The sequence below is a fragment of the Oryx dammah genome, unplaced genomic scaffold, assembly GCF_014754425.2.
Source record: "Oryx dammah isolate SB20612 unplaced genomic scaffold, SCBI_Odam_1.1 HiC_scaffold_1, whole genome shotgun sequence".
Lineage (NCBI taxonomy): Eukaryota > Metazoa > Chordata > Mammalia > Artiodactyla > Bovidae > Oryx > Oryx dammah.
The window spans coordinates 63873798-63896524 of NW_024070185.1; the positions used below are offsets into that span (position 1 = coordinate 63873798).

Here is a 22727-nt window from a genome sequence, read left to right on the forward strand (position 1 = left end):
GAGTTGACTCATTGGAAAAGACTCTGATGCTGGGAGGGATTGGGGGCAGGAGGAGAAGGGGACAACAGAGGATGAGATGGCTGGATGGCATCACCGACTCGATGGTCATGAGTTTGAGTGAACTCTGGGAGTTGGTGATGGACAGGGAGGCCTGGCGTGCTGCGATTCCTGGGGTTCCAAAGAGTTGGACGCGACTGAGCGACTGAACTAAACTGAACTTTGTAGCAAACGGTCTTTCTCTAGTTGCAGCCAGCAGGGGTACTCTCTAGCTGTGGTTGTGGGCTTCTCACTGTGGTGGCTTCTCTTGTTGAGGAGCATAGGCTTTAGGGTGTTCAGGCTTCAGTAGTTGTGGTGCCAGGCTTAGTTGCCCCACTGCATTTGGGATCTTCTCAGAACAGGGATCGAACCTGTGTCCCCTGCACTGCAAGCCAGATTCTTAAGCACTGGACCACCAGAGAAGCCCTCTTGCTTTGTTCTTTTTCTTCAGGATTGTTTTGGCAATCCTGTTTTCATGATTGATTCTGGATCTTTTATGGTTCCACATAAATTTTAGGATTATTTGTTGTAGTTCTGTGAAAAATGTTGTGGGTAGCTTGATAGCATTAAATCTGTAGATTGCTTTGGGTAGAATGACCCTTTTAACAATATTAAGTCCTTCAGTCCAAGAGCATGGGATATCTTTCTGTTTCTTTGAATCATCTTTCCTTTACCAATGTTTTATAGTTCTCAGCATGTAAGTCTTTCACCTCTTTGGTCAAGTTTATTATGCCTAAGTATTTTTTATGTGATTAAAAGGAATTTTAAAATTTTAATCTTATATCCTGATACCTTGATGAATTCATTTGTCAATTCTAGTAGTTTTTATGTGGAGTTATTAGGGTTTTCTATATACTACTCAGCTATAAAGAAGAAGGAAATAATGCCATTTGCAGCTACATATATGAACCCATTATACTAAGTGAAGTCAGAAAGAGAAAGACAGATACCATATGATATCACTTATACTTGGAACCTAAAATATAAGACAAATGAACTTATTTACTGAATAGAAGCCGACTCACAGATATAGAGAACAGACTTGTGGTTGCCACAGGGATAGGGGGTGAGGGAGGGATCGACTGGGAATTTGTGATTAGTAGATGCAAATAATTAATATTATGTATAGAATAAATAAAGTCCTACCCAATCACACAGGGACATATATTCAATATTCTTTTACTAAAACATAATGGAAAGGAAAAAAAAAATATTCAGCTTTTTGAGATCAGCATTATCCTTCCTCACCCAACCACACCTCAGCATATTTTCTTCTCTTAAGAACCCTTGATTCTCTAATGTTTTTTCTAGAGTCTAATTTCTCAGCTTTTCAGTACTAGTTATTTACTCTAGTTTGTGGATTTACTTCTTGAAATGTAACACCTAAAATTGAGTACAGTAAGTTGTTTGAAGCATTTTCCTTTTTTATGCTTCTGAATCAGAAGCAGCAAAATGCTTGAAATTTCTGAGTTAGGTATCTGTACAATCTATTAATATAGTTGTGTATGAAAGAGAAGTATATAATAAAAATCCAAAAATATTTGTTTTTATAATCATGATTTATTCAATTTTTATAACTCATAATCTGATCTAATGCACTTTGTAAAATCTGTACATGTAGGATTACACAAATATTTACATTTGCTGCAAATCATCAATATTTACACAATAAAATGGATGAGTAACAATGTATTTAAATTATACCTCAAAGTTGATAGAAAACTAAACATGTACAAGTTCTCATTCAAAAGGAGTGCATTTCTCTTCCAATGAGATAAGCACATGAAAGGGAATTTAAGGGTTTGTGGCCATTTAACAAGTTATATTTCCTATTAGGTTATATAAGCAGCTCCTACCGCCTAATCTAAGAAAGATTTGTACAAGAAAACCTTGGGTATAGCCATGGCTCTATACAGATGTCCTATTTATAACAGTCTGTGTAAGGACATGAGACAGAATGCTATTAGGCAAAAGCTCAAAGAAGAACCCCTGATTACTGTTCCCAGGGTGACTGAGTTCTCATGACCACATGGTCAAAGACTCAACAGAAACTCCATTTAGACATGATATGATTTGGAAACATAACTAAAGTGACCACATCCTTTCATTATCATCACATGGACATGATAGTATTTAGGCTAATTAACCATGTATTTATGGAATGCTTTTTGTGTGCATAGTATTGTGCTAAACTCAGTACAATGACGAATAGAGAATAGTATTGAAAAAGAACCTATAGGACAGTAACAGTAGTTACACAAAATTGTGAATGTGCTTAATACCATTGAATTATACACTTAAAAATTGTAAATTTTATATATACTTTTACCATAATAAGTAAGTACTTGCAACCTGCAAAGCCATTAAGAGATCCATGTATATTTCAGTAAATATTAATTATTATCTACTAGACACCCTGCTTTTTTTTCTTCAGCCTTATTGCTCAAGTGCCCTCTTCTGTTCTTGTAACTGTGGAACCAGCCCTGTTTCTAGTCAAGAGGAACTAGGAAAACTCTGGGCCATTTGCTCAATAGCTTGTCACTATTGCTGCTCATCCAGTTTTGTCTCTACCTTTTGCCATATCCTGTATGGCTTTTATACTTAAGTTTTACCCCCAATGCATAAAAACTGGGTTGTAATTGATTAGATTAGATTCTTCCATTTATTATTTATGTGACCTTCAGAATGTTAACAACACTTAGCTTTGTAAATTGATGGGAGGACTCCATGAGATATTGTCTTATTTCTCACTCCCTTCCCTACCCTTGGAGTAGGAAATGCCAATCCACTCCAGTATTCTTGCCTGGAGAATGCCATGGACAGAAGAACGTGGCAGGCTATAGTTCATGGGTCGCAAAGAGTTGGACACAACTAAGCGACTGACACACACACACCATTCCCTACTCCAACCCACTGCATTCTTGCCTTTGTCCCTCCCTGTTTGATTCACTCTTTGCTTAGAATTCCACTTTTGCCACCACCAATACCTTTAGACATTTTAGTACTGTAGTTCCTATAGTCGCTTTCCTATTACTGGAATCCCCTAATGTCAACACCATACTTACCCACCCTGCTTATTGCCTACTCTAGGCCAGTAGACTCTGCCTGTTTATCATAGTGTTTATGTGCTTGTTTCTGGGCTTTTCTGTGTATATGAGTGCATATAATTAAGGTTAGTATATTCATATTATCTATCTTTGGAGCTCAGAACCAAGATAGCTTAGTTGGTTGGTATCTAAGACTAAAGCTGGCCTTGAAAGCTGGCTGGAATTTAGAGAGAGAATAAAGGAACATATCTGGAATTTTGGCATTAGTTTCTTAAACCTCTACTTTCCAGGCACATTAATAAAACTGTACAACTACCAACAAGGGGAAAACAATTCTTCATAGTTTTGACTTCAAATGCCCAAATTGCATTCTGCTTGACAAATATTAACTTAATAAATCACATTTCCCCCAGAATCTTAGGTGCTCTTATAACTGCTTATTAAGATTCTGTTATTTTTTTCAGGCAGGTAAGGAAACCTAAGTCAGTGTTAAATCCATAAACATATTAGATTCTTTGGAGAATTGTTTTCCTTTAAAAAGGAAAGTCTATTCATTACTCTAGTTTGAGAAAACTACAGTGATCCTCATAAATGGTTTAAATAATTGTTAAAGGGATGCTGAGAACAATATGAGGTGCCAGTGTTAAGTTGATGGTTGTCAGATTTGGGAGGCCTAGGTCAATGAAAGCAAACATAAATAAATCAGAAGCGAAAGGGAAGGTTGGTAGATAGGGGTGAGGAGGCTTTGTTGTTCGGGGCTTGGTGTCCTGTAGTAGAATAAAGTTGTGTATGTATAGTTTGGCCCAGCATAAAGAGCCAAGATCACAGTGGACAAATAGGGTCCAGATTGAGCTCTGAATGGAGTCTAGTTTGGCATTTAGCTGGGGTTGAAGAGGGATTCTCTTCTTTTATCTGTGAATTAAAAAAAACCCTCAAAAGTAAATAGTCTATATGTTGATGTTTATATCAACATGGGTTGATGCTTACATGGGTTTATATATGTGCGAGAACTAATCAAAGGATATGCCCTAAGAATTGGTTGTATATTATATGTAAATTCCATATAAATATAGTTTTCTAAAAATGGGAATATGTTCCTCTGTCAGGTAGTGAGTTCTTGTCGCTGGAGATGTTTGAGCTGAGATTCAGTGGCCACTTATCACAAGTGGTGTAGTGGGGTTTCACATAGCTGAGGGGAAAATTGCACTTCCACCCAGAGATTCCGTGTTTCTGTTGTGTCAGCACAGGTGTTGCCATTTTATGTAGAAGGCTTTATTAATATGTTTGATCTGAAACATTTTAATTTGTCATGATTTTTAAATGTACTGAAGTGTACAGGTGTAAAACATGGGACAATAAGTTCATTCACTGCTCCCTAGTGCATATCACAAATGGAACAATTTTATGGCAGGTCAAACCATATTATATTTTTACTCCTAAAACATAATAACTTGTGTTTATTGGATCAAGGGCATTTAACTCCTGAGACAGATTTATCTGTTTTAAACTGAATCTTCGAAGAAGATAAGTTAGAAAGGCTTTTGGTTTGATTTTGTTTTTTTCCATCAAACCTCACATGACACGTAAATGCTTATTTGGATGTTTTTCCTCCTGGAAAGTAGATTCATTTGGAGAATAATATGTTTGTATGTTAGAATGCATTTTAGTGTGAGATGCTTTTTCCTATAAAGGTGCCACCCTTTTCTTGTCTAATAATTAAGTCACCCTCTTTTTTTCATACAAGTGAATTTGTACTTTCAACATGGTTTATCAGATGCTATTAATGAACTGCTATTAAGACTGCAAGGCTGCAGAACCCAGGGCTCTGATTACAGGAATTAAAGTAGTGTGTATTGGCTGACTGCTGCTCCCCAGCAGGAACGTTCACTCATAATTCCTTTGCATCTAGTCTCAGCAGGAGAAGATTGACAGCATTGAAGACCATGTCAACAGTGCTGCTGTGAATGTTGAAGAGGGAACCAAAAACTTGGGGAAGGTAAGATTCTGCTCCTGCTGACAAATCAATGGTACTCTGGCTCTCAGGAATCCCTAGTATTAACCCAATTGATCTGTTCTCTTTAATGTTGAGGGAACCAGCAATTAAGAAAATAAGGAAGAAATGACACATAGGTAGTGCAGGAAATCAATGGTTGTTGTAATATTCTACTCTAAGATTCCTTCTGTTGGGAGAGAAATTTTTTTCAGAGAGAGAGTAAACTGGAGCCCTGCTATATGGCACTTAGTGTTACAAAAGAATATTTTCAGGGGTTCAGGAGAGGAGTAGAGAGGGTTGCCAGAATCCAGTAGGGGCCAAAGTTTAGGGATGTGACAGTGCACATGGTGTGGGTCCATCTATTTCCCATAGAAGGTGGCTTTTAACCCCAGGTACATAGCATGGAGTAATCTGTGTGCAACATAAAAGCTTTGGGAGTATCTGTGGCTACTGAAACTGTTTAAATAAGCTAGCTAGATAGTTAGTGAATTGACTGTTTTGCAAGTAAAATCAATCTGTAGCAGTCCACTCTTTGTAGCTCATTTCTCTAAGTTCTGAGATCTGGAGCAATTAGAGTACCTGTGGAATACTTTCTCCCCTCCCCCAACCCCAGAACAGTCTCTAAGGTTAATTATGTACCACGAGTTAAAGAGGCATTGCCAGGAGTAATGAGAGGAAAATGCATATCACCACAGGGAGATATTCTCAACTCAATCTCTAAATTAAATTTTTTTTTTTTTACAGGCTGCAAAATACAAGCTGGCAGCTCTGCCTGTGGCAGGTGCACTCATCGGAGGAGTGGTGGGGGGTCCGATTGGCCTCCTTGCAGGCTTCAAAGTGGCAGGAATTGCAGCTGCACTTGGTGGTGGGGTGTTGGGCTTCACAGGTGGAAAATTGATACAAAGAAGGAAACAGAAAATGATGGAGAAGCTCACTTCCAGCTGTCCAGATCTTCCCAGCCAAACTGACAAAAAATGTAGTTAAAAACCAAACTTCAGTATTATTGGTGCCAACATGTCTATCCTAATGACGAGCTTCGCTGCTGTTGGACACCCAGTCAGCTTTCAGAACATGATTATATCCAAATAGTGGCTGTAGATGCTCAAGTGGAATTGAACTGTGATAAGAGGATATATTTTTTTGTTTGCTGGGGTATTAATGGGGATGTGAGAAACTGAGGAGCCTGGACTGAGGGTGTACAATATTTGTCAGGTAAAGTTAAAGAACTGCCAGGGAGCAGATTTTCTACTTGGAAATGTGAAAACTGAACCTATAACTTTGATCAGGACTTGTGATCTGTGGACTTGTTGGGTTATGGAAGGACCGTTTTCAGAATAGTTTCTTCCATGATCCTGACTTGGAGACTCCAAGGCTAAGCATATTGTAAATATGCTTCTTTAATTCCTAAATAAACATTATTTAGACAGTTTAGCAGAGAAAAGAATGGAAGTTCAGGAGCTTTTCACATCAAATAGGGAAATCAGGATCTAGCAAGGGGCCCAAGGGAACTACATAATGGAGTCCATTTGGTGAGCCCTATTGCCGTTTGGTCTAACACTATTTCCCAGTAAAGGAAATAAATATTGTAAGAAAATAGAAAAAAAGGCCCAATTTCTCCTTCAGTTATCTTAATTTGTGACACTAGCTTCTTCTCTGAAATCTTTCTTCTGCCTCTCTGTAAATAAAGAACACAGAGTCTCAAGTCAGCCTATCTCTTAACACCTCAGAACTCCCTCTGCCTTTCTGTAATTTTGAAAAGTTCTTTGACTTATGGGATGAATTCTACCATGTGTAATGAAGACTTTTCTCATAGGCTGTGTTTTTTTTTTTTGTATTGTAGAGAGAGGTGTTGATCTCCAAACATTAGAGTTTGGTCTAAAAAATAAGCAAGGCGGGGATAACCAGATCATTTCTTGGGGCCTCTTATAATTTCAAGGGGCTCATGTACTTGCCATGCAGTGAGTCTTTGACCCTATTTCTTTTGTATTTTCAGCTGGCAATTGGAGGAGCTAAGAACTAGCTTTCTACCTCACTTCCATTACTACCATCCTTTTCCCTAGGTTTTACTATCTCCTGTGCTTTCCTTCACTTTGTACAGCTGCATTTCTTCCCGAGAATAGCATTCATGCTTGCCTTTTCTCACATTCAAGATTGATGATGGACAAGGCCTGGTGCCAAGACTCAGTCCTGGTGGAGGATTTGTGGTGCTAATTTCAACACTTGACATTGATAGCAAGCATGACCCAGCCCAACCCAATGTCTGTCTCAAATAGCAGGGAAATTTTAAATTTAGAAAAAAAAATTTAAGATTATGGGCAGCCTCATCCTGTACCCTCAACTCATATAAAGTAGGAAGGAACCACCTTTTGCCTTGTTCTTTATTCTTTTCTGAGGACAGAGGAAAGGGCACCTATACCATAAAAGATGTGAGCTCTCTGCTCAGGAACCAGATGGATTCATCAGGTGGTTGAATGGTTTATCACTTCTCTCTTGCTGAGTTTACTCTTAATAACTTTTATTGATTGCTGCCTTTTACCTGTATGTCTAATCTAAAGAGACCTTTCTCTTTCATACTTTTTGCTTCTCACCAATGAATTCCAATGAGGCAACATACCTTTTCTTATCGTTATTGAATAACTGGAAAACATATTGGTCCCTGCTGACTTGTATCTTTAGTATACCACCAGGAGGGGAGTACTTTGAATAAGCGTCAGATTCTGATCCAGTATTTGATATTAGATACCTGTGAGGTTGGGATAATTACTTTTGAGCTCCACCTTTTTATGTTTTCTGATCCTTGCTGTCCCTTTAACACAGGATGTTCAAGCCAGAATGAGGATCAGAATTACCCAGGGTGCTAATTTAAAACAGAATTCCTATACTTCAATCCCATGGGTTCTAATAATAGCCATTCTGATCCTGTCAGCTAAAATGATAAATTTAAGATATAGTGACATCAAGATTCAGCTGGACTGCTGAATTCTGTAATTTCTAGTATTCACCCTTCAGCATAGCGCAGTCTTCATCACTGCATATTATTCCTATTCTGCCAATCTAAAATTGGTTAGCTCACCATCTTAACAGCACTAGGGATTCATTATACTGTCAGGCTGGTTTTTACTCAAGACCTGGTGGAGGAAAGAGGCCTATTGTTGACCCTCACATTTTGTTTTGGGATCTTTCCTTTTCACTGAGCTAGTGTGGGCCATCAATGTATGTGCTCATATAGGCCTTGAATTTTTTTTTTTTTTTTTTTTTTACTGCTCATCAGGATGGGACTGTTACTCTAGCGGAGTAATATTTTATGCTTAGGTAAGTTACAGTCCTTTTTTAAAGTTTTATAATTCAAAATTATTTAGAAATTGTATCTAATTTCCTCATTAAGAGAGCCTAATAGCCAAATTTTTATAGAAATTTCTATAAGTGTTTAATCAACTATGAATGATATACCTATAAACTGTGTTAGAAATATAAATTAGTCAGTATGACACAGAAACCAGTCTTAAAATTGAATTTAATGCCCTGTAGTATCAGATTAAATTTATCTTCTATATGATTCATGTATTATTTTTTCTGCAGCAAGTTAGAGGTAAGGAACATTTTAAGTTCTTAAAATTTACTGAGGCTTATTTGGTTACAGGCAGCATTCCTACAGCCTTGTTGATATAATAACCTGAGAATTTCTCTGTAGAGCAGAGACTGAAACTTTTTGGTTGTAATCTATAGTTAAAAAATATGCATTTATATCAAAACTCAGCATATGCATCATGGAACAGTACTGTATGTTCAGTGTACTTTGTTTTTTGTTGTTTTGGCTTTTAAAATATGCTAGTTGTAACCTATGAAATTGATTTTATAATCTACCAGTAGGTGTTGACATTTAGTTTCTTAAAAACAACAAAATCCTTATAGAGGAACTGATACTTATGGAATATTTTCTGTTGGTCAGGCACTTCACTAGGCATTTTATAGGTAAGGAAACTGGGTCTCAGAGAAACTAAATAATTTGCAGACGGTTATTCAACTGCAAAAAGGTGAAGCCAGGATGTAAACTAGGTCTGTTGAACTACAAAAACTTCTGTACTCTCATACTGTGCTGCTTCTGTATATAAAATTGTGATGGGCTAGTCACTCTGCTTCACCCAAACACCCATATATTCTGTAAGGTAGGCTTGGTTTGAAATTACATGTGCCATTCATTTACACTTTTCTTAAAATCTTCTTTTTCCTCACCAAGTGTCTAGCAACCTCAGAGTTTTTAATGGTTCAGACAGTAAAGAATTTGCCTTCAGTGTAGGAGACCAGGGTTCGATTCCTGGGTTGGGAAGATCTCCTGGAGAAGGGAATGGCTACCCACTCCAATATTCTTGCCTGGAGAATTCCATGGATAGAGGAGCCAGGTGAAGCTGCAGTCCTTAGGGTCACAAAGAGTTGGACACAACTGAGCGACTAACACACATACATGCAATGCAGAAGTACATAGTGGTGAATCTGGTCCTTAGACTGTAAAAGTGTTTCCATCCAACACATATCCTACATATTTCCTTATCTTTGTGGGTCACAGTCATCACTTAAGCAGTGTTTTTTATATTGAATTTTAAAATAAACTCTGAAGTAATGTTTTAAAACAATTATAGAGTCAAGTTATTATCCTTTACCATGGTACCCTTGGGAGGCCATGTACTTACTGTAGTGATGCTAGTATTACTTAGAATATTTTTGAAACTTTTCTTTTGGAATTGGCTTTAAAGACATTTTACAAATCACGTAAAAAAAGCCACCTCAGTGTTTATTAGTCACAGATTATGCTCCTTTATCCTTCTGACATCTGTTTTCCTTAGTTTTGCTTTTCTTGTGCTGATTTAGCTCTTCTACCCACCTGTGCAGGAGCCAATACCTAAGAAGCCCCAGAAGATGGGTGTGTTGGCCAGAGTTCCAGGAGCAAGAATTTTAGGTTATACTGAAACTGAGTGCTGTATAGGGAGAGTTCTGTGAATCCAAAAGCCATCTTCTGTGGGCTGCGTAAGTGCCATAAGTAATTTGCACCAGGAGTAAGGACTGAAGTATCTATGAATCACAAGAGGCTGTGGAAACTTAAATATAAACAATTGTGTACAACATTTTTCTCCAGTGAAAGTCACAGAAGCCAAACCAAGCCATTCTTTGTTCTCAGGGTCCCCTTTGCCCTTCATGGCTGCCACTCAAAATCTCTGGGAAGAAGGATGAAAAAGAACTTGGGGAAATGGTTCTCCTGTAAAACGGCATTTTCTTCTTTTGTGATGAAGTATGACATGGTGGTAGCTATCAGTACTCGAAACTTTAATTAGTGAGAGACCTAACAAAAAATAGGGAAGCTTCCCCACTACCCTAAATTAATGTAAACAGTTCAGGTTTTATTTGTGTTTTTATCAACATGTCATGTTTCTAACAGGAGTTTCTTACTATTTATACTGATTAATTTGATGCCATTTTACAAAGACACTTCTTGGGTATTATAAACAGTCAATGGTAAAAGATCCACATATTATCTATATTACTTCCCTCAGAAATTATTGGTATAGACAAGAAAAACATCTATGCAATGTTAACAAAAATAAATTTATTTAAAAACATGAAAGATGTCAAAGGCAAGTGATTTCCCCAAGGCTAAAGCTACTTAACACAAAAGTTAGAATTATAACCATGGTCCAAGAAAAAAATCCTCAAATAATTTAACTGAGTTTCTGTTATGCCATATCAAGTTGCTTGCTGAAGTTTGTGGTCTTTAGGACCAACATTAACATTCCAAATCAGTCAACAGCTCTAGTGGAAAGAGAATTCACTGGGGAATCAGGTCAGGGTTTTAGTTTTGTCTTTGTCTATTGTAGTAAGTATTTACTTAGGGGAGCTGCTTTCTCCCATTCTCTAGGCAGGGATTCCCCCAACCTAACATTGTCCATTCTTTATATTTAGCCTCCTCCTGGGTCTTGTCAACTGTTTGAATATTAGTTTTTTTTTTCATTTCTTATATCTATTCATAGCCATCACTCTAGTGAAATACTATATTACCTCACATCCCCTACCTCATCCTCCCCAACTTTAGACCATTCCTCATATCACCGCCACAAAAGTCATCTTTTATTTTTTGCTGAAATATTTTCAGCAGCTCCTATTGAATAGCCGATCAAGTTTTTCCCTTCCATATTTTGGCCCCAGCTTGTCTCTTCAGACTTACTACTCACCATATGACAGAGCCACTGAAAACCAGACATTCTATAAGAATGTTTTTAAGGTTTTTCTATGGTGAAGGAAGAAAATGGTTATAAACTATGTTTACATTTTTCCAGACTAATTTCTGTAACAGTACATTTTACAAAACTAACCAGCTGAGTTTTAAGCTTTTGAACAAGCCTTAAAGTTGTTTCCTAAGGAGAAGAAATCTTTTGTCCCCCCCGCAAGAAGAAAGTATATTCAATTTCTTAACCTTCAAACAATGTCAGTCTTGCCACCTGTGCATTGGATAGCCAAAGCCATGAGGATTTTAATTTAGCAGCATAGATAATTCCAGACTAGAACTGACTGTTGTCAAGCTCCTGTGAGAAACTTGGCTGATCAATATTTGAGGAAAGTGCTCAAGAGTACATTTCTCAAGTACTAGAGATTGGTTAATCACTAAAAAAGATGTTTACCTGGGTTTCATTAATTAACCCCCAAATGATGTCTTCCATTTTATTATTAAAACCTTTGGCGTTAGCAAGGGTCAGCACAAGAAAAGGCCCAACAGAGAATTTCTGCAATTCTGTAAAGCCTCCTGAGTTCACTTGTGTTGCTGAGTGGTGCTTATCTAAGGAAACATGCAATAAATTTACTTATTCAACAAACATTTAACTGAATGCCTGTTGTATGTTGGGTGCCAGTGCCATATGTAGAAAAATATTAGACCTATAGAATCTACCCTTATAAACCATTCAGGCTAGTGAATTCAGACACTCAAAGCAAGTAAATCACCATAAAACATGGTAAGTACCCTAAAAAAGGAGAGCAAAGTATGAAGATACAGAGAATGGAGTGACTTGTTCTGCCTGGAAAATTAGGGCAAGACTTTGTAGAACATGGGGTATTTGAGCAGTGCTCTGAAGAAGAATATGCCTGACTGAAGACCAGATTTGTAAGCTTTCAAATGGCAAAGGAATTTCAAGTACAAAGGGTTCAAAACATGAACAAGTATAGTGTGCTTAGAGAAAACGAAGGAGTTAAATGTGAGTGATGAAGCTGGTTAGACCTACAGACCAGGGTCGTTTTCATACGTGTGTGTATGTATTTAATATATACATTTAATAATTGTTTAAATGGATTCTTTTTTCAGATAAGACTGTTACAACCATCTAAGTTCTTTGCTTTGCCTTCCTTGCCAGAGAAGTTAGTAATAAAACTCACTTTTGCCTGGGCTCTTGGTACATTCAGCATATTTTCTTTTCTTCCCCACGTGTAAGAAATGATTTGTGCTTTCTTGCCTCTGTTGTGAGATCCCCTGCTTGACACAGAATGTCTGCTTTCTTCCTATACTGTTATTCATTCCGTAAATATTTATTGAAAACCCACTGAGAAAATAGTCATGAAATTTACTTTTGCCTTTTAGTGTCCAAGACCTTCATGGCCCAGTTTCCCTTCTCTATGTGAGTATTTCTTGGTAACTGCAATTCATTTGGCTTTCATTTTCACTTGGGGCTAATTCTGCAGTGTTTTATAACAATAGGTATAAAATTCTTTCATTTGTGGTAGTGTGATCTCTCCAACTAGAATGCTAGCTTCTTACAGGGCAGGGACTGTATCATCTGCTTCTTAGAGTATTTTACAACACAAAGTACAGCAATGAGAAGGGAAAAAGAAGCTATACCCTTGTTAGTGACTTCTTGATGATGAGTAATGAGGTCATGGCATGTGTGTTTTGCTGTTTACAGAGATGTGTATTGAAATGTTAAAAAGCTTTCTAAGACATACCAAGCCTTTGCTCAGCCCTCACTTTTATATATTAACATAGGAATGAATGATGCAACAGAAGAAATCTGGAAAACATCTCTGGGACTTGGATATCATGAACTGAAAATTTCAGAATTTGGAGGTAAAGGTATTTCTCTTTTTCCAATTAAAAGTCATGAGTTGGAAGAGAGAATATATAAATCACTGAAGGAATGATGTGGGAGAATTGGGTTATTTTCTGTCTTACCGTAGAATTAGTGGTGTCAGAATAGTAGGAACCCAAGAATTTATAATCTGATGGTCTAGTATTGAAACAGAATAGTGGCAGGAATTTAATTGCTCTGTCCAGCAAGCAGAGATTGCAGTTAGCTAAGGGCAAGGTTCAAGTTAGGAAGTAGGCATTTGACAGGATTTGAACCAAGGTTTCTAATACTCAGGGTCATGCCTCTCAGTTAATAGGAATGAAGTGCTCCTCACTTACTAATTCTCTATAGGTCTTAGTCCCTTTTCTTTCCTTTCTAGGTTTTATTGTGTGTAACAGATTGCTGCCTCTTTTCTGGGTTAGGGTGGGGGGTCAAGAATTCAGGTCTTCCTTAATGATCCCCTCCTTGCACCCCCAACTCCCTGTTGGTAACTTACCCATCTTGGTGGTTGTGAAGATTTTAACATTTATACATATCGAGTGCCTAAATGGAGCCTGGCTCAGAGTAACTACAAATGTTAGTTGCTACTGTTGTTGTTTTAACTATTATTATTTTTCCCTGAAGTTTAAAGGAAAGGCACATTAATGAAAAATTAACATGAATAGTGTTAGCTGCTGCTGCTGCTGCTAAGTCACTTCAGTCGTGTCCAACTCTGTGCGACCCCATAGACGACAGCCCACCAGGCTCTGCTGTCCCTGGGATTCTCTAGGCAAGAACACTGGAGTGGGTTGCCATTTCCTTCTCCAATGCATGAAAATGAAAAGTGAAAGTGAGGTCGCTCAGTCGTGTCCGACCCTTCGTGACCCCATGGACTGTAGCCTACCAGGCTTTTCCATCCTTGGGATTTTCCAGGCAAGAGTACTGGAGTGGGATGCCATTGTCTCCTCCGGAATAGTGTTAGGGAGACACCTAAAATGAGTGGAAAGTGGAAATGTTAGTCGCTCAGTCGTGTCTAACTCTTTATGATCCTGCCAGGTTCCTCTGTCAATGGAATTCTCTAGACAAGAATACTGAGTGGGTAGCCATTCCTTTTTCCAGATGAATCTTAAAATAACTTTTTAAAATGGCTTAGTTACTAAGAAGTGGTGTAATGATGACATGCTTGATAGAAAGTAAATCTTAATCTCAATTAAGAATGATACCCAAACATGAAAAGGTATGGCTCAGACGGTAAAGAACCTGCCTCCTATGTGGGAGACCCAGGTTTGATCCTGGGGTCGGAAGATCCCCTGGAGAAGGAAATGGCAACCCACTCCAGTATTCTTGCCTGGGAAATCCCATGGACAGAGGAGCCTGGCAGGCTGCTATTCCATGCGTCACAACGAGTTGGACTGAGCAGCTGACACACACACTTAGTAACAGGGTGATCATCTATTCCAATGTGTCTGGGACAGTCTTGATTTACATCTCTTGTCATGGTGAAATTATTGCTTAATGCTCCCTTTCACTCTCAAATAACTTCTTGGATAAAAAAATTAAAGTGTCACCCTAGTTACACTGGCAGTAGAAGTAAGTGTGAAATTACCAAAAAAAAAAAAAAAAAAACCCAAACCTGTATTTTGAAAGAATTTCTAGTTTATAGGCTCAGATTAAAAAAAAAAAAAAGCATCGTAAGGTTAGTGAGAACCTGTATATGTAATCATGAAGTACTACCAGCAGTCTTTGAGGAACTAGGAAATAAAACATGCCAGAACACAGCTTGGGCAAAAGTCTAAAATCCAGGCATAAAACTGGATTTCAAAGAGCAGGGAATTTACCTTCTAATCCTAGGAAATTTCTGAAGTGGACTGTTCAGCATTGTTTTAAATCAGAAAGCTGTGCTCATCATGAAAGCATGAAGAATTATGAAGAACTGATTAAGTCAGAATAGAGGCCTTGTTTTTTTCCCTTACTATGTGCATAGCCAGGGATGTCCTGCGCTATCCCTCTTCTTGGGCAATGGTTAGGGCAAGATAACAATCACGGTGTCAGGCCTCCAAGGTTGATCTGATCTTACCTAGCCAAGTATACACGTAGCATCAGGAGAATGGGCATACAGCTTTCTGCCTGGAACTCATCCCAATAAGTAAAACACATGAGAGACAGCACAGATAGGCTATTATCTGTTACCTGAGTGGCTGAGTTGGGAAGGAAACAACAGGGCAGTAATTACTAGTAACACTTTGCTACTGAAGTAAGACACTAATAGAAAATCACAGCAGCCTCTATTAATGTAATGGGGCTTCCCAGGTAGCACAAAGAATCCTCCTGCCAAAGCAGGAGATTTAAGAGATGCAAATTTGATCCCTAGGTCAGGAAGATCCCCTGGAGTGGGAAATGGCAACCCATTCCAGGATTCTTGCTTGGAGAATCCCATGGACAGTCCGTGGGGTTGCAAAGAGTTGGACACCATTGAGCATGCATGTATGTATTAATGTAATTTTCCTAGAGGGGAGAAGTTTAGGAAAGTATAGTTCTTTCTGTTTCTATGCAAGAAAACCACTTATGAGAAGATTCCCTTGACCCCCAAGGCTGCACACACACCTCCATGCCCCTGTGGTTAACTCAGAACAGCACCTAAAACATTCTATTATAATTTTTAGTTATCTGTTTAGCTCCTTCACTCCACTTGGAAGTCTGTGACAGTAGGGGCAATCTCTTATTCACTGTTGTATCCTTATCCTGGCAACAGTAGATTCAGTTCAGTCGCTCAGTCGTGTCCAACTATTTGCAACCCCATGAATTGCAGCACGCCAGGCCTCCCTGTCCATCACCAACTCCCGGAGTTCACTCAGACTCACGTCCATCGAGTCAGTGATGCCATCCAGCCATCTCATCCTCTGTTGTCCCCTTCTCTTCCTGCCCCTAATCCCTCCCAGCATCAGAGTCTTTTCCAATGAGTCAACTCTTCACATGAGGTGGCCAAAGTATTGGCGTTTCAGCTTTACCATCAGTCCTTCCAAGGAACACCCAGGACTGATCTCCTTTAGAATGGACTGGTTGGATCTCCTTGCAGTCCAAGGGACTCTCAAGAGTCTTCTCCAACACCACAGTTCAAAAGCATCAATTCTTTGGTGCTCAGCTTTCTTCATAGTCCAACTCTCACATCCACACGTGACTACTGGAAAAACCATGGCCTTGACTAGACGGACCTTTGTTGGCAAAGTAATGTCTCTGCTTTTGAATATGCTATTTAGGTTGGTCATAACTTTCCTTCTAAGGAGTAAGGGTCTTTTAATTTCCTGGCTGCAAACACCATCTGCAGTGATTTTGGAGCCCAGAAAAATAAAGTCTGACACTGTTTCCTCATCTGTTTCCCATGAAGTGATGGGACCAGATGCCATGATCTTCGTTTTCTGAATGGTGAGCTTTAAGCCAACTTTTTCACTCTACTCTTTCACTTTTAACAAGAGGCTTTTTAGTTCCTCTTCACTTTCTGCCATAAGGGTGGTGTCATCTGCATATCTGAGGTTATTGATATTTCTCCCGGCAATCTTGATTCCAGCTTGTGCTTCTTCCAGCCCAGCGTTTCTCATGATGCACTCTGCATATAAGTTAAATAAGCAGGGTGACAATATACAGGCTTGACGTACTCCTTTTCCTATTTGGAACCAGTCTGTTGTTCCGTGTCCAGTTCTAACTGTTGCTTCCTGACCTGCATATAGGTTTCTCAAGAGGCAGGTCAGGTGGTCTGGTATTCCCATCTCTTTCAGAATTTTCCAGTTTGTTGTGATCCACACAGTCAAAGGCTTTGGCACAGTCAATAAAGCAGATGTTTTTCTGGATCTCTCTTGCTTTTTCCACGATCCAGCGGATGTTGGCAATTTGATCTCTGGTTCCTCTGCCTTTTCTAAAATCAGCTTGAACATCTGGAAGTTCATGGTTCACGTATTGCTAAAGCCTGGCTTAGAGAATTTTGAGCATTACTTTACTAGCATGTGAGACGAGTGCAATTGTGCGGTAGTTTGAGCATTCTTTGGCACTGCCTTTCTTTGGGATTGGAATGAAAACTGACCTTTTCCAGTTCTGTGGCCACTGCTGAGTTTTCCAAATTTGCTGGCATACTGAGTGCAGCACTTTCACAGCACCATCTTTCAGGATTTGAAATAGCTCAACTGGAATTCCATCACCTCCACTAGTTTTGTTCATAGTGATGCTTTCTAAGGCCCACTTGAAATTCCAGGATGTCTGGCTCTAGGTGAGTGATCACACCACCGTGATTATCTTGGTCGTGATGATCTTTTTTGTACAGTTCTTGTTTTGCCAAGAGAACACACTGATCCTAGCCAAACACCCTCTTCCAACAACACAAGAGAAGACTCTGTACATGGACATCACCAGATGATCAATACCGAAATCAGACTGATTATATTCTTTACAGCCAGAGATGGAGAAGCTCTATACAGTCAGCAAATACAAGAACGGGAGCTGACTGTGGCTCAGATCATGAACTCCTTATTGCCAAATTCAGACTGAAATTGAAGAAAGGAGGGAAAACCACTATACCATTCAGTTATGACCTAAATCAAATCCCTTATGATCATACAGTGGAAGTGAGAAATAGATTTAAGGGACTAGATCTATAGATAGAGTGCCTGATGAACTATGGACCGAGGTTCGTGACATTGTTCAGGAGACAGGGATCAAGACCATCCCCATGGAAAAGAAATGCAAAAAAGCAAAATGGCTGTCCAAGGAGGCCTTACAAATAGCTGTGAAAAGAAGAGAAGTGAAAAGCAAAGGAGAAAAGGAAAGATATAAGCATCTGAATGCAGAGTTCCAAAGAATAGCAAATGGGCATTCCAGTGTCATTCTGAAAGTTATGTATCTGTGGGTTGGTGTAAGATTTTAATCTCTTCTAGAATAAACTCTTAAGATTCCATAATCAGTTTAGGATATAGGATGAAATGTGACTAGCTATCAGATAATTGGGATTCACAGATGGTATAACTGTGTCCATTCTAGTTATGGGGATGCTTTGTTGTCCCTTATTCATTCATTTATTATGTAATTTGACTTCTTTTTCCCCATCACATAGTAATCACTTAACAGTGCTCTAGGGTGCTGGGAATCAAAGATGGAGCAGTTTGTGCTTCCAGAGCCAGCCTTCACATGGTGATCAGGAAAAGGGATACATATACTTCCAATTTCTTTTAGACTGGATATTCTAAAACACTTAGATAAAGGGCTGTGGGACCACAACAGGTGGTAATGGTCCTGGGCATTGAAGGATGGATAGAAGGATATATTAGGTGAGGTGGGGAAAGGGAGGGAGGGAGTAAAGGGAGCACTTTTGGGGCACAGTTTGCAAGCTGCACTCTTCCTCTTCCAGTGTCTCCAAAACCTGTTCTCTGAAGGCAGGCTGGCCCTTCCCCAGTGTGCTCTGCAAGAGGGAGCTTTGATGATTTAGCTAAAGGCTAGTCTGTTACCAGCACATGGACTCATACAGCTTCCCATGCTGAGTCAGGTACAATTAAATAATCTAAAAAATAACTGTAAAACTGGAACATCTTGTGACTCTGGTCATCTGAATTTTGAGTTAAATATTCATGACAAATAAGTCTCAAATATAGAAATATTTTAGAAATATAGTTTTATTACTTGGAAATACATACAAAAATTCAAACACAGCTAAAAAACAGTTGCCAAGCAGCAGTCCTATCCAATCTGTTTTAATGAACACACAAAAGTTATAATCAGTATAAGACAATTTAAGCTCTAAAACAACTTAACTGTCTTCAGGGTCTTTAAATATTGGGCTTAAAACTGATTATTTTTTTACAGCTGTTTAATCATCCCCACAACTATAAAGTACTAACTAATGGTTTTGAAAACTGGAAAAATGTTTGTCCATTTCTAGTCTTCTGTTACCTTATGATCTCCATGGTTTCTTAAAAATTCCCAGCAGTTGCTGACAGAAAGCATTTGGTACATCCAGCAGCTGTCTGTGATACTGGAGTTTGGGCCTAAGAGCCCTAAAACTATTCAAGGTGGCAAAATTTTTATTTCCTATTTTTGCAGTTTTGCTTATGTCATTTTTTGTCCGAGCAGACTAGGTCTGTCAGAGAAAAAAATAAGTTCCTCTGTTCTTCCTGATTGTTGATCCAGTATACTCCTTTATCTGTTTTTCTTTTTGCTGTGATTCAGGTTTTAAAATATTTTTGGCAGTGTTAGTGTTTTCTGCACATTTAAGCTCATTCTGAGCTTTAACATATCTAACACTGTTTTTCATATTTCACTTTGCTCTTTTAGGGCCTTATCATGCCAGTTTTTCCTTCTTTTGTATGTAATCTTTGACAAGTTGACTTCATCAGAGAGCTCTCCATGAGATGCTTTAGTCGCCCATTCTCTGCCTTCTTCTCTAGGTTCATTTAACTTTTAAAAAATGTTCAGAATTTCATCTAAAGTAAGCTCACCTTTTTATGGTCCCCCTCACTACTGTACTATTAAACAACAACAACAACAACTGGAAAAGTTAGTGGGCTGACAAGCAGTAGGGCCTGCTTTTAATTTTGGTTTTGCAACTTGACTGTGTTCTTCAGTCTAGTCGAGCATCCTTTCTTTCACAGCTGAGGAGCCTGAGGCCTGAAGTAGATTGGATATCCTCTGATTCACTGAGGTTCAGAGGAGAAGTCTAAATTTTAAGTTCTAGATTCCTTAAGTTCTCTCTTTACATCCAGCTGGTGACAAATGCCTATGGGACCTCTTGTATTTGTTTCTCTCCATCTCTGCTGTCCCTGTCTTAGCTCTGCCTTTCTTTCTCCTCCACTGAACTCATTTAATTATCTTGAGACCTCTGCTACAGTGTTATGAACATACTGACTTGCTTAAACTTGTTGATGGATCTCTACTGGCTATAAGATACAGTAAAAATCTTTTCCTTAGATTGGCATACAAGGCCCTACACAATCAGCTCCAACTTACTTTCCCATTGTCCTAGCCACAGGCCTCCTCCCCACCCCAACCCTGCACTAGCCCTGTGGCAAGAACTTACTTTCTCTAATGCATTTCTATTTTGCACTTGAGCTTGTTAGTGACTTTACAAAACTGGGCAACAAATCCTGATGAGTGCTGAGCATTTCAGGTATAAAAATTACCCAACGTCACTGCATATCTCATTCATTCAGTAAACATTTATTGATGTTTATTGTCCCGATACAGGCATAAAATTTAGTATCCTTGCATGCCCTCAGTGGCTTCATACTCTGGAGAAGACAGTGACAGTGGCAGGGCTACAGTCTAATACAGTCTAATAAGCCCCCATAAATGCTAAATAAAGCCTCAAATCCACTTTAACAAGCCACTTAGATCACACTGTGTTATCTTAGATCACACTGAAGATGTGTTCTTCAGGGCCTTTATCATGACTACTCTCAAACCAATTCTATGCAACCTAATTCTTAAGTGTAATCTTCTGTTTACTATTTTTTAAAAGTCAATTAAAGGATTACAAATTATTCCAGTCAATTGCAGATGCTGCTTTTGGTTTTATATGCTTGTTTGTTTAATGTTTCTAAGTTTTCATTCTGTCACCTCACATTTGGTCCATCTTCTGACTTGAAGACTGTAGCTCTGATTTCAAAGTTACTGATTAAAAGCAATGGAGAGAACAGAACTAAGGCCCAAACTTGAGGAAGCTCTGTCCTGCTTTTCTAGCATTTTCTATTAAACATGCCCCATACTACCTTACTAACATTTATTAGTCTAAATGAAATGATGGGTAAGTCATGCATAACAAAGAATTTTAGACTGATTTTAAAAAATAACAATCATTAAATATCTATTATAAATATTTACTTTAAAAGAATTGAAAGATGTTACATATATTACATACTACATATAATGGCACATGTCAGCCTTTTAAGCTTAAAAATAATCTTTCCCCAAACTGGGATTGACTTAGACTCCAAGTATAAAATGACTCTTGGCCTATAGCACCAACCCAGGCCCAGAGGAAAGCCAATTTTGAAACTGTCCTCTGGCATTGGGCTTCCTGATATGACACTGAGGGTCTTCTCCCTCTGGTTTTGCTCCCTGGCAGTACTGAGGCCTGGCACAGGGACCCATTTGACTGAACGCTGCAGGCCTAGGAAATCAGGGAATCTAGAGGACGTAGGGTCCTCCTTAACGATTTCACAATGAAGAAAGAAATATGCCTTATTTCTAAATTTGCTTTTGATCTATACAACTAGAACAAGACTACATGATGGAAGAAGGTCAGAATTACTGAAATACATTTTCTCTGCTGGTTTTTCTCTTTGGAAATTTAAAAGTGTCATGATAGGAGGAGCCTTAAAAGTCATCTAGTTCAATACTGGTAATCTGTTCCACTAGTATCTCCTTTTCCTCAGATTTAGGTATAATTCAAAGTTTTAAATGCCACCCATATGCCACTTTGTTAGACAAACACATAGAAATTTAATAACACTTTTCTTTTTTTTTCTTAATTTATAAGGACAATTCCTGCCAAATGTTCTGGCTTATGGCTCTCCTCCTCTTCATAGTATGTTTAAGTTGCACATTAAGAATCCAAAAAATACCACTATGGAATTTTCATAAGCAATATCCAACTAATCAGTAAAACACAGTACACAGTGTGAAAATTTTAATTTATTCCCCCTCCCCCCAGCCATCCAGAATGTATACCCCTTTAGCTTTGAGAAATGTGAGAACTAAAAATACCAACAGAGTTGATCATATATAGAGAAAAGAATGAAAAACACATACTACACAGGAAACATCCCTAAGTCCTTCCTAGCCTAGTAGTGCAAGTTAATGGTATATATCTGGCAGTCTCACCTTTCACTTGATGTATAAAAATTTTACAGGACAGATTTAAAGTAAAGGTAGGCCTCTGATTTTTATTTATTTATTTTTAACCCTAGCAGATTTTTTTAAAAGAGGCTATATTAAATGACAATACATTTTGAGTCGGGGAGAGAAAAAATTAAAAAACCCAAAACTTCTTTCAGTTTATTCAAAATAAAAATACACATAGAATTATGAAAATATAGGTTTACTATTTCCACCATGTAAGTTGATGCTGCTGTTTGAAAGGCTTGCAAATTGTTTTTCCAAGTTTTTAAAGCTCATCTCGATCCCTCAATAGAGTATACCTATATTCACTGGGTGCTAGTTTCTGGAAGGAGCTCTCAGGTGGACTGCTTGCTACATCCTGGACTTCCTACATGGGAAAGAATAAAACATTTTTATATCAATATATTTTATATTTTAATAGGAGTATTAGATGCATGGTAATTGCCCTATAATTATTTATTAATAATCAATAAACTATAGCTACTATATGCCAAAGACAAGAGTTGAGTTTGAAATCTTGCTTTCCCTGTTTCAAATGCCCTTACTCAGATTCTCCAAGGCAGGGCTACCACAGAGCCATTAACCGTTGATCTGATGACAGTTGCTGAGGTGTGGTGGAGAAGCAAAACATCTGACACCTGGGTGCTTTCCTAGAATATTCTGTAGAGGCAGTAAAATCCTAAGCTGGCCAAA

General features: G+C 38.4%; 2 protein-coding genes and 1 long non-coding RNA gene across 4 annotated transcripts in view; 2 read left to right on the forward strand and 1 right to left on the reverse strand.

The window, feature by feature from the left end:
- The window catches only part of STX17 (syntaxin 17), a 75475-nt gene extending 63537 nt beyond the window's left edge, over positions 1 to 11938 (forward strand). For both annotated transcript variants that reach the window (XM_040239003.1, XM_040239010.1), the window contains exons 7-8: positions 4993 to 5079; positions 5821 to 11938. In XM_040239003.1, the coding sequence (XP_040094937.1) occupies positions 4993 to 5079; positions 5821 to 6060 (327 nt within the window). In that variant the 3' untranslated portion in view covers positions 6061 to 11938. The remainder of the gene's footprint in view (positions 1 to 4992; positions 5080 to 5820) is intronic.
- Positions 11939 to 12748: 810 nt separating this feature from the next.
- LOC120862881 overlaps positions 12749 to 22727 on the forward strand; it is a 51902-nt gene continuing 41923 nt past the window's right edge. Inside the window, exon 1 of the long non-coding RNA XR_005720871.1 lies at positions 12749 to 13177. This is a non-coding gene — a long non-coding RNA (uncharacterized LOC120862881). The remainder of the gene's footprint in view (positions 13178 to 22727) is intronic.
- Positions 18794 to 22727, reverse strand: part of ERP44 (endoplasmic reticulum protein 44) — an 86231-nt gene continuing 82297 nt past the window's right edge. Inside the window, exon 12 of the mRNA XM_040238991.1 lies at positions 18794 to 22401. Within this exon, the coding sequence (XP_040094925.1) occupies positions 22300 to 22401 (102 nt within the window). The 3' untranslated portion in view covers positions 18794 to 22299. The remainder of the gene's footprint in view (positions 22402 to 22727) is intronic.